General features: G+C 38.8%; 1 protein-coding gene across 1 annotated transcript in view; it reads right to left on the bottom strand.

Annotated features, from left to right (window-relative positions):
• Positions 1-15,266, bottom strand: part of ARSJ (arylsulfatase family member J) — an 82,583-nt gene extending 67,317 nt beyond the window's left edge. Inside the window, exon 1 of the mRNA XM_011281663.4 lies at positions 14,210-15,266. Coding sequence (XP_011279965.1) covers positions 14,210-14,607 — 398 coding nt within the window. The 5' untranslated portion in view covers positions 14,608-15,266. The remainder of the gene's footprint in view (positions 1-14,209) is intronic.
• Between the last annotated feature and the right edge of the window lie 653 nt (positions 15,267-15,919).

Raw genomic sequence — 15,919 nt, 5'->3', positions numbered from 1 at the left:
GCCTCTGTGCTAACAGCTCGAAGCCTGGAGCCTGTGTCTACCTCTCTCTTTGCCCCTCCCCTGCTTGTGCTCTGTCTCTCAAAAATAAATAAACGTTTAAAAAAAAAAAAAAAGATGGCAATAAAATGTCATGGAGCCTTAGGAGACCAAAACTGTATCACAGTGTCACTCAGCACTGATTGTGGTCTCCAGACTAGCAACTTCACCATCACCAGGCAGTTTATTGGAAATGAGGAATCTCAGGCCCCACCCAGGACCTTCTGAAACAAAATTTCTGGGTGACGCCCAGAGGAATGAATGTTTTAACAAGTTCTCCAGGTGATTCTTATGCACCACACTGTTACATACATCTTACAGTTCTAAGTATCTAATTGTTAATATTTAAGAAGTTAGAGTCAACAATACATATGAAAAAAATCCTTAAAACTTTTCAAAGTCAAATTAAACAAAACATTTTATAGGGACTAAACAACTATTACTTCAAAACACAGTAACAAAAATAGAGCTGGAATCACATGGTTAAGCATCAGACTCTTGATTTTGGCTCAGGTCATTATCTCACGGTTTGTGGGTTTGAGCCCCATGTCGGGCTCTGCGCTGACAATGTGGAGCTTGCTTGGGATTCTCTCTGTCTTCTCTCTGCCCCTCACGTCCACCCCTCAAAATAAATAAGTAAGCTTAAAATAATAGAGCTGGGATTATATTTTAAGTACCTCATGGGCCATTTAACTTCTTCATTTCACCTCAATATGAGAAAATGTAGTTTGACTAATAATTTAAGTAGTAAAAATTTTGAAAGGTAAACTAATAGTGTCATCCTTAATTTAGATATGACACAAATGGATAACAAGAACTTCCTTCAATTTTCCTGAAATTGTGTGAGTAAGCCAATTTGAAAATGAATTTCTGCCTTTTAGAATTGCTATGTTTATTTTAGTCTGTTATGGCTTTGCTTCAATAAGATATTTACTGATTTCTACTCTAAAGATAAGCTGTGCAGCTATACTAAACCTACCCTGTCAACCATCTGAGCAATGTGGTGGAGCACTCATAGTGTTAAGGTTGGAATTCTAGTCTCATCACCTACTATGTATGGGGTCTTGGCCAAGATATTTCATTTCTGTGAGCTTGATTTCTTCATATATAAAATGTGATTAATAATATTTACCCCTGAGTGATGAGGCCTATATACATATTGGGACAAAGAGAGATACATACATAGACAGATTAGAGAATAATATATATTTCCTGGGGCTCCTGGGTGGCTCAATTGGTTAAGTGTTAGACTCTGGATCTTGGCTCAGGTCATGATTTCAAATTCATGGGACTGAGTCCTATTTCAGGCTCTGTGCTGAGTAGAACCTGCTTGAGATTCTCTCTCTCCTTTTCCCTCTGCCCCTCCTCTGCTCTCTCTCTCTCTCAAAGTAAATAAACACACACACACACACACACCCATATATATACACACACACATATACACTTCTTAACACTTGTTAAATGCCAAGTAAATGTTACTTCTCTACTCCCAAGATTTTATCTTCAACTAATCTCTTAGAAAAATTTATGATTAAATTAGACTTCAGAGCATTGCAAATGCAACCAAACTAGAACCAAAGCCAAAAAAACAAACAAATAAAAAGAAAGTAAAAACCAAAACTGATTTCAAGTATCTGAGCTTATATTTCAAGTGTGTTAAAAATTCTCTAAACCAAAAAAAAAAAAAAAACTTTAATTTGATGAGCCTGATACACTCAGCTCATATACTTTTATGATACATACTTATTCTGTGCAAGAACCTGGTATGTTCAAAAAATATAACACAGTCTTTAATCATAACAATCAACCCCAAAGATAATTTTTTAAAGTATGATAAAACAATTTAAAAATTCTTGAGGTCTTCTGATCCAAGATTATGGCAAGTCTTTTTATAAATTTGTAATAAATTAAAATTATAGATAATTTATAGTATACATTAATATTATGGTTTAGACTATTCATTATTGCTTCTGTTGTCTCAATGGAATTTTGAAGTAAGGCAATGAGCTGATGAGAGGATATTGGCAATTTGAGGAGATGGGAAATTTTGAAATGGTAGTCCTAAAGACTGGAACACATACTAGAGGGAGTTAAGAAGATCGCTGTGCATTTTTGAGTGCCTATTTTCAATTTGTGGTGATAAATTTAATCAAGTGTTGGTCGCCACTCATGTTCCTGCTGCTATGCCTACCTGTTCGCTGGACCTTACTGGACACTGAATGCTGCCAAATCATGCTCACAAAGCCTTTTTGGACACTGCATGGAACGATCCAGTACTCCCATAGCGTCCAGTCAGTTTCCTCAGCCTCCTTCTTACCCAGGTCTGATTACCTTACCCTCTCCAATCCAGCCTGACACCAACCAAGTATTGAGAAAGCACATCAGTATATCTCCTCAGCAAGGGGGCAATGACCTAGTGATTATTTTCTGGCTTGTCTCCCTACTAGGCCCAGGTGGTTGGTAGATCGGTGTTGGTGTTATGATAGAGATGCACTATTATTGATTCTATTTGGTCAGTGGAGAAAAGAGTCTCATTCATTGTCATAAAATGAAGGAGCTGAAAAAACATTATGTGTGATATCCATCTGCACTCTAAGAATTCTATCACTGTGTTGCTGCCATATCACATACCTAAGAAAAGGTTTATAAAGCCTACATAAGGTAAACCCAAAGGGTTCCTGAGTATTGTCATATAATTTGTGGTAAGGCTCTACACATCCCCACTTTGGAAAAAATTTAAAAGAGTGGTTGAGAATTTGGAAAGATTTTTCCTTTTCTGTTCAAAAAAATGCCCCATAGAATTCAGCTAAACCTAAAACTAGAATGTATGAAGCATCTATTATATGTCAGGCAATACTTTATGCTCTTTCACCAACAAGGTCTCATTTAATATGATAACCAAACCAGAAATTAATGGTCTGTTAGCTCTTATTATGTTCATTTGATGAGGAAACTCAGAGGCATGCAGTAACCTATCTAAAGTTTTACTGTAAGTGGGAATTAGTATTTAGACCCAGGTCTTCAACCCTATGCCTACTGTTCTTTCTACATAGCAAACTGCTTCTCAAATAACTTCCACTTAACATGGCTGCTTTCTCTGAATATAATAGTTTAAAGTTATACTTGAACAATTGTTAAAGGTTGTTAACAATCTGAATATTTATGTCTACCTAATTCTATTAAATGGAGTATCAAATCTCAGTTGATCAGCAATGGTGATATGGATGTTGACAATTTTTTTAAATGTTTATTTCTTTATTTTGAGAGAGAGAGAAGGAGAGAGAGAGAGGGAGGGGGGGAGGAGCAGAGACAGAGGGAAAGATTCCCGAGCAGACTCTGGGCAGCACAGAGCTCAACGTGGGGCTTGATCCCATGAACCGTGAGATCATGACCTAGGCCGAAATCAAGAGTCAGATGCTTAACTGACTGAGCCACCCAGGCGCCTCCAGATGTTGACAATTTTTAAATCAAAATATTCCTTTAGGGCACCTGGGTGGTTTAGTAGGTTAAGTGACCGACTTTGTCTCAGATCATGATCTCATGGTTTGTGGGTTCAAGCCCTGCATGGGGCTCTGCACTGACAGAATGGAGCCTGCTTGGGATTTTCTCTCTCTCCCTCTCCTCTGCCCCTCCCCTGCTCATATGTGTGTGTGCACTCTTGCTCTCTCACTCTCTCTCTCTCTCTCTCTCAAAATAAATAAACTTTAAAAACAAAATAAATTCCTTTAAAATTTTAAGTCATTGTACTAATCAATGAAAAATATGGAAGCTCCTAAAATTCAGAATAAACTCAAGTATGTGACTCATATACACTTAGCATATTTTTATTAATTTTTTTTAACATTTATTTATTTTTGAGACAGAGAGAGACAGAGCATGAACAGGGGAGGGTCAGAGAGAGGGAGACACAGAATGCGAAACAGGCTCCAGGCTCTGAGCTGTCAGCACAGAGCCCGACGCGGGGCTCGAACTCACAGCCCTCACAGACCGCGAGATTATGACCTGAGCTGAAGTCGGCCGCTTAACCGACTGAGCCACCCAGGCGCCCCATACACTTACCATATTTTTGATATTTCTCATTAAGAGCTTTTCACTTGATTCAGTACAATTATTGAATAAATATTTATTGAAAGTCTGATTATCAACACTAATTATCTGTTGGATAGCTTAAATTTGTCCAGCATGAAGGTGATAACCGAGATAATCAAGGTTTATATATATAAATATATAGAACATATATAGATGGGTTTCTATGTGGCAGACTCTATTCTATGTGTTCTTCCTACACAATCCCACTTAAGTCTCACAATAAACCCTTTGAGTAGGTATTATAATTATGATGACCATCTTCCCATGAGAAAACTGAGGCACATATAGCTTAAGTTACATGGCTGATGTCTTACAGGATCCTTGCTTTTAATCACTAGGGTATGTATTTTTAAAAAATAGACTATGTGGTAAGAAGTGTACAGTTTAGTGTGCTGTTGTACATTTTGGAATTTGAAGGAAACAGGTAAATAAAATAATTGGAATTTATTATAAAAATAGAGAGGAAAGGTTGCAGAAACAGAAGAATGCACTTGATTCTGCCTGGTGTGGGGTAAAGAAATGATCAGAGAAGGATTGGAGAGGAGATGAAGGTAGCAGAGGGTCTGGAAAGATGCAGTAGCATTTTCCCAGAGGAGAGTGAGGAATATTCCATGCTTAGATGGAAAAAGGAGGATTTGGGGCATAGCCCTTGTGGGTAAGTGTAAGCACCCTGGCAGTGATAATCCAAAGAAGGTATAAATGGGAATGTGTTGGCAGATTGCACCAGAACCATATCAGATGCCATATTTTAAAAGTCCTTATATAGAATGCTTAGGAATTGGGCTTTAGTCTACAGATAATGGCAGCTTCTAAAGGATTGTAAGCTGGGGAGTGGTATGATTTCGACTGTGTTGAAATTTCACTCACGTCCTAGTGTTAGAGTCAGATGCTACAGGCAATATAATCATTTCGGAGCTGACTGAAATAGTGGCCATAGAGCATATAAAATTCCAATTCCCGCGAAGCCAAGAACAATGTCTTAATTCAAAACCATTGCATACCTACCTTGGTAGTCCCAAGGGTGAACTGGCATTCAAAACTGAATGAGATATGTTGATGATATTCAATAAAAAAGTTATTGTTGACTGAAGGAATTTGAAGTAATCTTTCCATTTCTCTATGTCCATTACTTCTCATTTAGTGTTGTAGTCTTAACTTATTGTTTAAATATGCATCTGCTTTCAGTTGTCATGAGCTTAGCAGTATTCCATCAGATTCTGCCAAGCATGATGATAACAACACACAAAATCTCCAAGTGCAGAAGCTTTAAAAAAAATATACCCCTAGTCACCTTCCCGAACATCTCATAACTAATAATATTATGTGAAAAATGTTGGTGGATAAAATGTATAAAGTTTAAAGCATATGGTATTTAACTTTAACTCTGCACTGCTAGATAGAAATTGGAAAAGAGATACGACTCTTCTACAGAAAACTTTTAAAAAGACCAAATTGTTCTTTTAAAGTTTGTACGTAATTAAAAATTATGGAGAGGTAGCTCCAAATTTAAAAGACTTTTTACTTAAAAACTATATAAACTTAAAAGTTTTCAAAATGTTTTCACATGTTACCTCATTTGATCAATGGAATAACCTTTGAGATTAGTAATATAAATAATATCATTATTCCTATATTACAGATGTAACCATGGAGTCTCAGAAAGATTAAACTACTTATTAAAGGTCACAGTCAGGAACTTGTTCATTGAATCAGCACTGTAATTCATATTTCCTCACTATAAATTCTATGTTATTTCTTCTCTATCACATTGCCTGTCAGAAGGAAATAATCATTTATTCATTAATTCATGTATTCATTCATTCATTTTTCACACATATGCTTATTGTCTATTAGTACAAAGCACTGTGAGATTTACAGAGATTATAAATCAGGGTCTGTTCTGGGGACTGACTGGCAAGGGAGGTACGAGGTTCAGTGACAGCTATGAACAAGGGGGAAATCATGCATAATGAGACAGTAATAGAAAGAATTATGAAAGGTAATCACTGGAATAAATTATTTCTGGCTAAGGAATCATGGAAAACTGCATAGGAAAGGTGGTATTTTAGGTGAGTCTGAGTGGCTGACATTTGGGCAAAGAGAGATAGGGTATGAATTCCAAGAAGTGAAAACAGTATGTGCAAAAGAAAGAAGAAAGTGAACTATGTAATGTGCTCAAGAAACTGAATCATTCTCTTTGCTGGGGTTGAGTGTGAAGGTTGAGAGAGGAAAATAAGGCTAAACACTTTTTTAAAGACTTGACTAAGGTGCTTACAATTTTCATATAGTGCAGAATGATGTGATGAAAACAGCAAGGGTCTTGTTGAAACCACACAAGTATAGGTTCACATACAGGCCCTACCACTTAGTGGCTGTGTGATCTTGATCAATTTAGGTAATTTCTCTAAAACTTTCATATATCATCCATGAAAGGAAGACATTTGTTAAATATTTCATAAATATTTTTCAATAAAAATATTTTACCTTCAGGGTAGCCATGAAGATCAAATGACAGGATGTTTGAAAAATGACTAGCGTGATAAGGTTGTCAGTAAGACTTAATTTCTCTTCTTATTCTTTGGTAGTCAGTGGTGAGGCAGGAAGGGTGTTTGCTGAGGCTGGTGATGTAATGAGAGTCATGTTTGAGTAAAGCAAATACGCTGGGTGAATTAGAAGAGAGAGGAAGTAAATGAGGTAAAAAGTCTTTTTTTGCAATGGAGCACACAGGAATGCATGTCTCAATAAAGTAACACTACTGGGAATATTTACTATCTACAATGATAGAAGGACATTGCAACACACAATAATTATATCAAGGTGAAATACGGAAAAAGATCATAGTGAAATTAATTCTGGAATATTGCTATAGGAAAAATATGAATGAAATCAAGCTTTGAAATAAAAGAGGCTTTCATACTGAGCTCACGTTGGAAGCAGGGGCTCTATGTCTTTTGCTTCTCTCACCTTTGATCTCTCTCAAAGAGGTCATTTGGATGAAACAAAATGTTCTCAATTCTCTACACCTGGATAAATTTCCACCTTTCAGAGCAGCCATTCAGGAAACTCACCAGGATCACCTGAATAGAGATTCATTTCAAAAGAAATCTTTTTAAAAAGCCTCATTTAAAATTAGGGACTTGGATTACAAGAGTGTGCCAATAGCTTACTAGACCATGATTCTATTGTCAGAAAAACCCATATGATCAAATAGGAAGAGGGAGCTATTTGTTGAATTGTCTCCTCTATTGAGCTGTTCTTTTTGAAATGGATATGTGAGGTTTTAAAGCCACCCTCTCCATTTGTTGTTACATTCGTTTGCCAAAGCCCAAGTGAGCCTTGGAAAAAAATTGTTTCTTCTAAACTTTTAACCATAAACATTTCTCTAAATGTTTATGCATTAACTAAATATTTATGCATGTAATAAGTGAACTCTTAGTAACTGATATTTATTGTGTACTCTGAGTGTGTAGAACCCTACTTAAAACTAGGCTTTGGATAAAAGAAGTAGATGGGAGAGAAAGCATGCATGACTCTTGATGTTATGTTTACAATACAAGTAGAGGGAAAATGTGTACCCGCATGCCTATGAAATGGAATAATTGAACCCTACTCCCCTTAGCTTCCTTGAATATTTCTCCTATGAGAGTGGCTGAAAGAGTTCAATTACTTTTTCAAGGGTTTCAACACCAGAACAATTGTTAATTGATAATTGATTTTTTAAATTTATTTATTTTGAGAGAGAGCATGCATGCGAACAGGGGAGGGGCAGAGAGAAAGAGAGAGAATCCTAAGCCTACTCTGTACTGTCAGCCTGACATAGGGCTTGAACCCACGCACCATGAGAGATTATGACCTGAGCCAAAATCAAGTCGGACACTCAACCGACTGAGCCACCCAGGAGCCCCATTAATTGATAATTTCATATCTACAAACAATACGTTATAAACTCCCAACAGACATGGTCCCCTGCTTCCACTGCCCATTGCAGTCTACAGAGGAAGTCTACATGGATCCTATCTGCCTGGACCAAATGAGGCCCCCAGGGCTCCTGACTATGTGCCTGATTATGGCTGCAGTAGTTGGCAATGAAGGGCCAGGAGTCCCCAGCTCAGTCACTCTCCAGGATGAGGCTATAATTAAAACTGAACACTAATTTCCTAGGAGATATTCTGGGGAAAAAAACCCAACGTGCTTTTCAGCACCATCTGTGTTTTCACTATAACTCCAGTCTTCTCAATGTATCATTCTCCACTTGGGTTTGAATCTCCATGTATCTCTGTACATCCTCTACTCTGATTCAATCAATCCCTCTCCTCTCCTCTCTAACCCTAGCCAAGAAGCCTTCTGTTACTGAAAGTATGCCATTAGCAAAATTCAATATGACCTCCCCTCTTTCCTGGACATTCTCTCCACCTTCTTGCTTTAGTTGATTGCTGGGTATCCCTGACATTCTCTCAACTTGGAGCTGTTCTTTTACCCATACCCCAATTATCACAGAGCCTGAAACAGGGGCGGGTGTCCTCTTAGCTCCTCACTGACACTTCCAGGCAATTTTGGCTCTTGTCTCCTTCTAAAAGCTCAACTCCTTTGAAAACCAAGGCAACAGATTATAGACTCACTATCTTCCCTGTCTGACTTCTTTACCCAGTTCCAGGCCCTGCCCCTTACCTCTCAGTCATAAATGATTCCAGCACTTGGTTCACTGTCCTGTTGAATATTACTTCTCTCATTGTTGTTAATGGTTTCAATATCCACTGAAGTGATCCATCCAATACCTTGCCCTTCTAACACCTTGCCTTCCTCATTTCCAAACATTTTTTCTTCAATCTCACCTTAGTATCCATCACCCTGTCATTTCCCCAAACTGTGCTACTCACACAACTTTGATCCCAAGCATACACTTCTCCAACTACCATTATCTATCTTGCTTTTCAACTTTATAAGAGTGTCTCACTTGACCCCAGCCAGATAGCAAATTCATCGACCCTGGAACTTTTCTAGAGAACATAATTCCCTCCTAGTCTTCCCCTTTTCCTTGCCAAGTTTAGAGTCCATGATCCCACTCTATTCATTTAGCAAAGCTCCAAATCTAGTTAAATCTACCTCTTCAATGGCGATTCTTCTGCACACCAGCACCTGGCCATGGCACGAGAAAAACAGACAATAACTAGTTTCTGTTTAAAGTTATGACCACAAATCTCAAGTGGGCTCAGCTGAGTGCCCCATATTTGTTCAGCATTTCTCTACTTAATTCACTTTCTCATTCTCCTGGAAGAATATTTTCTATTTCTGTCTTTAAACCTCCAGATCTTTATTCTTAGCTAATGACCTCATTTGTTATTTCACTTAGAAAGTAGTATAATTCAGAAAAGAACTACTTCATATTCCAAAACCAAATCTTCCATACTACCTGCATCTGTACACCCATATTTTCCCTTCTTTCATATTACAATGAATGAACTGGTAAAGAAGGACTAAGGCAATTTTGAAGGAGAACAAGTAGGAGAACTTAATTGCAGATATCAATATTATAAAGCTACAGTAGTTAAGAATGTAGTATTGGCAAACGATAGACAAAGAGACTAATGGAACATAATAGAGTCCAGAAATAAGACCCAATGTCTACATTTATCTGATTTATATAAAAGTGATTTTCAACAAATAGTGTGGGCCAAATGGAGGTACACATGGAAACAAATCTTGAATCTTGACGTATACCATAACAGAAATTTAATTTCAACTAATTATAGATCTAAATATAAAAATAGGACAATAAAACTTTTAGGAAAAAAAAAGAGCATTGTCATGACCTTGGTTTAGTCAAAGATACCTTAAATAGGACATAAAAAGAAAAAGATTACTAATTAGACTACAATAAAATTAAAACCTTCTGTTTGTCAAAAGACACTATTAAGAGTGAAAAAGCAAGCCACAGAGTGGAAGAAGACATCTGCAGTGCAAATATCTGACAAAGTCGTCCAAGTCCCTGCTCCGCTGTGTCGGGTATACTTGGGCCCAAGCTCGAACTTGCAAATAAACCCTCATGTGTTTGCATCGGAAAACAAAACAAAAGAAAACAAAACAAAACAAAAACCTAAATATCTGACAAAGAAACAAATATATTAATAACTACTACAAAGAAAAGCAATCACCTAATGAGAAAATAGGAAAAGACTAAATAGACACTTCTTAAAAGGGAATATTCAAGTAGTCCATAAAAATACAAAAAGATGCTCAACTTCATTAGCCAATAGAGAAATGCAAATTTAATCCATACTGTTATACCAGTGCATAACAATCAGAATAACTAAAACAAAAAAGACAGTATTAAATGTTGACAAAGATGTGAAGCAAATAGAACTCTCCATACATTGTTGAGCGTATGTATTGCTAAGAGTATAAACTGGTGGAATCACTTTGGGAAACTGTTGGGCAGTATTGATAAAAAACAAATACACACATTCCCATAACCCAGCAATCCTACAACTGCATAGATATTCAAGAGAAATGTATACATATGTTCACCAGCAAACACCTACAGATATGTTTATGAAAACACTATTCATAACGGCTCAACACAAAACCACCCTAATGTCTGTCAACAGTAAACTGGATGAATAAATTGTAGTATATTTATACAAAAGAACACTGTTCAGTAGTGAAGATGAATGAATTATGTCTACAGGCAACAACACAGAAAGGTTTTACAGTCATAATGTAAAGAGAAAGAAGCCAGACATGAAAGAGTACATTGTCTATAATTCCATTAAGATACAGTTAAACACAGGCAACAATTAACCTGAGGTGTTAGAAGTCAGGAGAGTGATTACCCTCCGCAATAGGGAGGGCTTGTTTTAAAATGAAATAAATTTATCAATATCCTATTACAAATACACATTTGAGTTACCTTTGCATTTATAAAAATGCTCATCTTGGTATTTCAAGTAGAAAAATGAATAACAAAATAATAAAAAAACAAAATTATTGCTAAAGACATAAATTCGGTTAAGATGGCCAATTTTTCCTACTTTAAAGTCTACATAAAATGCATGTCTAAATTTTGCAAAACTTTTCCTTTTCTGAAGACGTCACTATATTCTAAGAAGAAATGATGTCATTTATCCATGTCTATGTGTAAAACTGTGAAAAACAAAACAAAAGGTGGGAAAATTACTTTGAAATAAATCAAATGTAGGCAGCTACTTTCTCAACCAACCTTTGTATCATGAGGCCAACTTCGAACACATACAAGGCTGTTTCTCAAAGCCCCATGTACATGTACATGTTACTATCTCTCGTGAAATCTTTTGCCATAACTATATAAAAAGAAGATAATAACAGCAACTATCTCATAGTGTTATAAAGGTTAAACAAGATAAAAATGCATCCTCCTGGAACACTTAATTTGTATTAATAGTGTTAACATCACAATAACCTGAGGTGTTGGTTAAATCACTATTGATTTCTGGGCTCGACCCCCTACATACTGAAGTAGAATTGCTGGTTGTGCCTGGAAATCTCCATTTTATCTAGCATTTTGAGTGATTATTTTTGTCGATTTAAATTTGAAGACCACTATCCAAAGATTAAGGTCCACTTCCTACTTGTTCCACAGATCTTCAATACAGGGATCCGCACACAGCTAGTGCTTACTGACAGTCTGAATGATATTCAACATTGCCAGACGAGTATAATACAAATGATTAAAGGAATCTGGAATTTGTTACAGATTTGTGTAGTATAAGGGAATAGATTTTTACATTTTGACGCGAGTAGGTTTGTTAATATTAAAAGTAGTCTCAGTTTCAATCATTTTAACTTTCTTTACAAATGCAAAGATATTTGAATCTTATATTTTACATAACCCATTTTTTCTTAAAATAATTCAGTCCATTTAGATTTTTATTGTTTTTTGTTTTGTTTTTGTTTTGTTTTGTTTTGTTGTACTTTAGAAGATCCAGAGAGTATAGTCATGTGCTCCTGAAGAGGACAAATGACCATATTCCCTGGGCACTGCACTATTCACATTAGGCCCATAGCTGGGCTTCTAGAACTACTTTCTTTCTTACATCTCATTCATTTACAGGAAAGTTCCAGTCTAAAAAGAGAACTGTAAATGAAAATGTCTTCAACTGTTTAATTCAAATAAAAATTTAAATAGAATTACAGTAGCTATTTAAACTTTTTGTCTATAAAGCACTTACACAATTTGTTGCACTGAATAGAAAATCTTAATAGGAGACAAAATCTTTTCATAAGATGTTTGATTGCATTGAAAGAACAAGAGAGTCACCCTTTGACAAAAGAGATAAATTAGCCACACAGCAGTGAGCGCAGCATAATGTAGAGTCATGGAATCACTATGTTGTACGCCTGAATCAAATGCAACATTGTGTAACATGTTCAATTTAAAAAAGAGAAAAAAAAGCTAGGAATTATTTCCAGTTTCATTTCTGTTTCATGTTATTGGGTAAACATAAAGATTAAAAGATAAAACCTAGATATTTTATCAGTACAAGATAATGTTTAGGAACTAAATGTTCTTATTTGGTGAAAAGCCTTAAAGCATATGCTCTATTGTGAAAGATAAATTCATATAATTCATTTACATATTTTCAACTACCATTGGCTATCTGAGTAAATCTACATTCTATAAATTAATTGAAGAAGTTCAGTGAGATTTTAAGACATATTTAATTCATAAACCAAATATAAGAGTGGTTGGGATTAGACATGAAGAACTTGACCTGCAGGCCGCCAGATGGACTTATTTTCCAGCCAAAATCTGCTACTTTATAAATATCAAATGCCCTTGACTTTCTGACGCCACAATTAACCTTTAAAATTACTCTGAAGTACAGTGAGACTCTTTTTTTTTTTTTTAATCTCTCTCTCTCAAGAAAGGAAAGGATAGGATTTTTTTCTTTTCTTTTTTTGGCAATGATGCTAAGTTCTGACAGTTTGCTAAGCAGTGGAAATCATGCTGTAAGCAAAAGTCTCTGCAAGACAGAGATTCTTACAAAACAGTCTTTATGTTTCCAACGGATACTGGCTACTTTTATAGGATTCAATTCCAACAACAACTTCACTGAAGCAGGGTTCCCTGAGACTGAAATCACAGGACACACATACTGAGCCACTAAGGATTCCCCACTATCTTTGTCCAGTGGTAGCTTGACCTCCAGACCTCCTAGTCTATCTCTGTTCCACACGCTGACTTTGGCCATCCAAATCAATAGCAATAACCTATATTCTAGTAGGATAGAATGAAAATATGGAAATGAGTGAACACCTTAAGTAGAAGGTTTACCTGTTGAGCAAAGCGACAATATTAAAAACGCTTTACTTAAGCATCCAAATAACTTGATTTTTCTTAGAGTTAACCAGAAAATTCCCAGACCTGTGAGAGCAGCAGAAAACTTCAGATGAAATTTGACTCCTGTTGAACATTTATCATTGAATTTCCCTGCATTTTGAGAATGGCCTTGGTAATTGCACATGACCGTCTTTAGTGATCCAGTAAGACAAAATTACCAAAGACCCAAAAAGAGTCATTTGTACACTGATTTTATATCGCCTTCCACCTATTTCCTTGACCTCTTTTCTGGCCATGAGGACCTGTGGCTTTGATTATTCAATTCTAGATTTAAGAACAAATTGAGAGTTGCAGAAACGTTTTAGTCTGTCTTTCTTATCAGTGATGGTGACTGGGAATTCTGTTGTGATACGTGAAACAAATCTGAGCATGCTCAAAAGTCAAAATGGATTTGGAAAAGGAGACCCCTTCTGGAGACATCTGGTTGGTAGGTCAGACTTCAAAATGTCCTGATCTTGTTTAAAAACCTGGAGGGCACTTCACAGCAGGCTCTGAGAGTAAGCAGAGTAATGAGCCTAGACTAGTGACAAGCCGTTCAAGATCGCTAACAGGGAATCCATTTTAATACTAACATAAATCAATACCACATTTCATTCATTCATTCTCTCCTTCCCCATATTTTCTGTTACTCTTTAAATTAGGAGAGGGGTCTTAGTTAAATGCTTAAGATTTCTGCAAGGCATAAATACATGAAGCAGTAACACTTACTTTCCAGTAATAAACTGACTCCTGGACGGTGTGCAAATAGGCTGGACATAGTAGTTCTCCAGTTTAACTCCTTCGGCAGCAAGCTTGTCAAGAGTGGGAGTCTTTATCTCCGAGCCGTGGTAACCCACATCTCTAAATCCCTGATCATCCGCTAGGATGAAAATGAGATGGGGTTGGGAGGTGGCAGATGTGCTGGGCTCTGGCCTCTCTCCAGACTGAGCTCTCAAGGCCCCTTCCTCCTCCTCCTCCAAGCCCTGGCCCCAGGACAGGTAACCGTAGGTGAGGAGACTGAGGACCCAGAAGGCTGCCAGCGCCCCCATGGCTAGCATCTTTCCGGGCCAAACCCAGGCCGGTGGAGTCGGCGGAGGCGGGGGCCCCGCACACCCCCTGGGGGCCATTCACTTGGGTCCCGGCTGAGACTCCACTCGCAGAACCACGCACCCGGTGCGGCCGCCGACGCACACATGCACGCGGGAGAGGGGTAGATCGCACAGGCGGTGGATGGTCCCCACCTGGAAAGAAGTCCTGCGCTCCTCTCGGCTGTCACCACAAGCAACAACTTCAACCTTCTACAAGTGATGGGACGTCGGAAAAACAAGGAGTTGCTCTTTTCCGTCGGATTTGACTCTCTCCTCCTCCTCGCTCCCCTGAGTAGCTTCCACACACACAAAAAAGTGAAGGCTTCCACCCGAAAGTTCTCGGGACAAAAAGTCTAGCAAGGAATCACCTTGGGTAGGGACCTTTTGTGGCCAGAGCGCCCTTGACGTTGAGGAGCGAGGTTCTGGCAGCCGCGCGCGCACACACAGGTCGGGGGACCGGCGGTCCGGCGGTCCCCTCACCTGGAAGGCACTGGGGGGCGGGGGGGGGGGGAGGGGGAGGGTTGAGCAGCCGCGCCGCGCTCTTACCCTGACAGATAAACGGCTGCCTGAAGTGCACCGACTTCCTGACCACTTTCTCCACTTTTCCAGGGCTCTCTATTTCTCCCGGTCCTCTCCAAGGCGTTTGCCAGTCTCCCCGACACTAGGCGGCGAAGTAAGGGGGAATAAAAGCCCAGTTTCCTGATCCCTTTCCACGGCTCACCACCCTTTTTCTGCAGGAACTTCGGGCACCAAGTCCTCCGGGCCTCTGGAGCGCGGAGGGAGCGAAGCGGGGTTCCTGCCCCGGTGGCCACTCCACTTCGAGCCCACTTGGTCTCCGCGGAGTGGGTGCACCCGGCCGAGGCGCTGCAAGATGGGTGCGTTGTGTCAGCTAACTTACTTAGTTTTGGCACTGGGATTTCGTGGCTGCCTCCTCCCTCTTTTTTGTCCAGTGAATCACAGAACGGTACTTTCTGCTTTAGCTCCTCCAGGAAGAGGGGGAGGGGTAAGGTTGGTTTAGAGGTTCGGGCTCTCCTTTTTCCCTTCCGGGAGGAGGAGGGAGGGGGGGCTTTGCGGGAGAGAGAGAAAGCTGCGCGCTCCTCCTCGGTCCCTGCGGGATCCAGGATCCGGGATCCGCCAGGGCTAACGCTTCTCTGGGTTTCGCCGGCTGCCCTCCATCATCGGGAGAGGGGAAAATCCGCGGCGGCGCGGATCCGGAGGGGGGAAGCGGGCGCTTCTTGTTGTTGGTCGGTAAATGAAGAGCTCTCTCCCCCATCCCGAAGGCTGCGCTTGCAAACTTTTTCTAGCTTCAGGAGGGAGTGAGAGAGGAAGAGCAGGAGAAACAACAAACTGC

This window comes from Felis catus, chromosome B1 (genome assembly GCF_018350175.1).
Source record: "Felis catus isolate Fca126 chromosome B1, F.catus_Fca126_mat1.0, whole genome shotgun sequence".
Classification (NCBI taxonomy): Eukaryota; Metazoa; Chordata; class Mammalia; order Carnivora; family Felidae; genus Felis; species Felis catus.
Note: the sequence above shows the minus strand (reverse complement) of the source record. Positions and strands in the feature narration are given on the sequence as shown.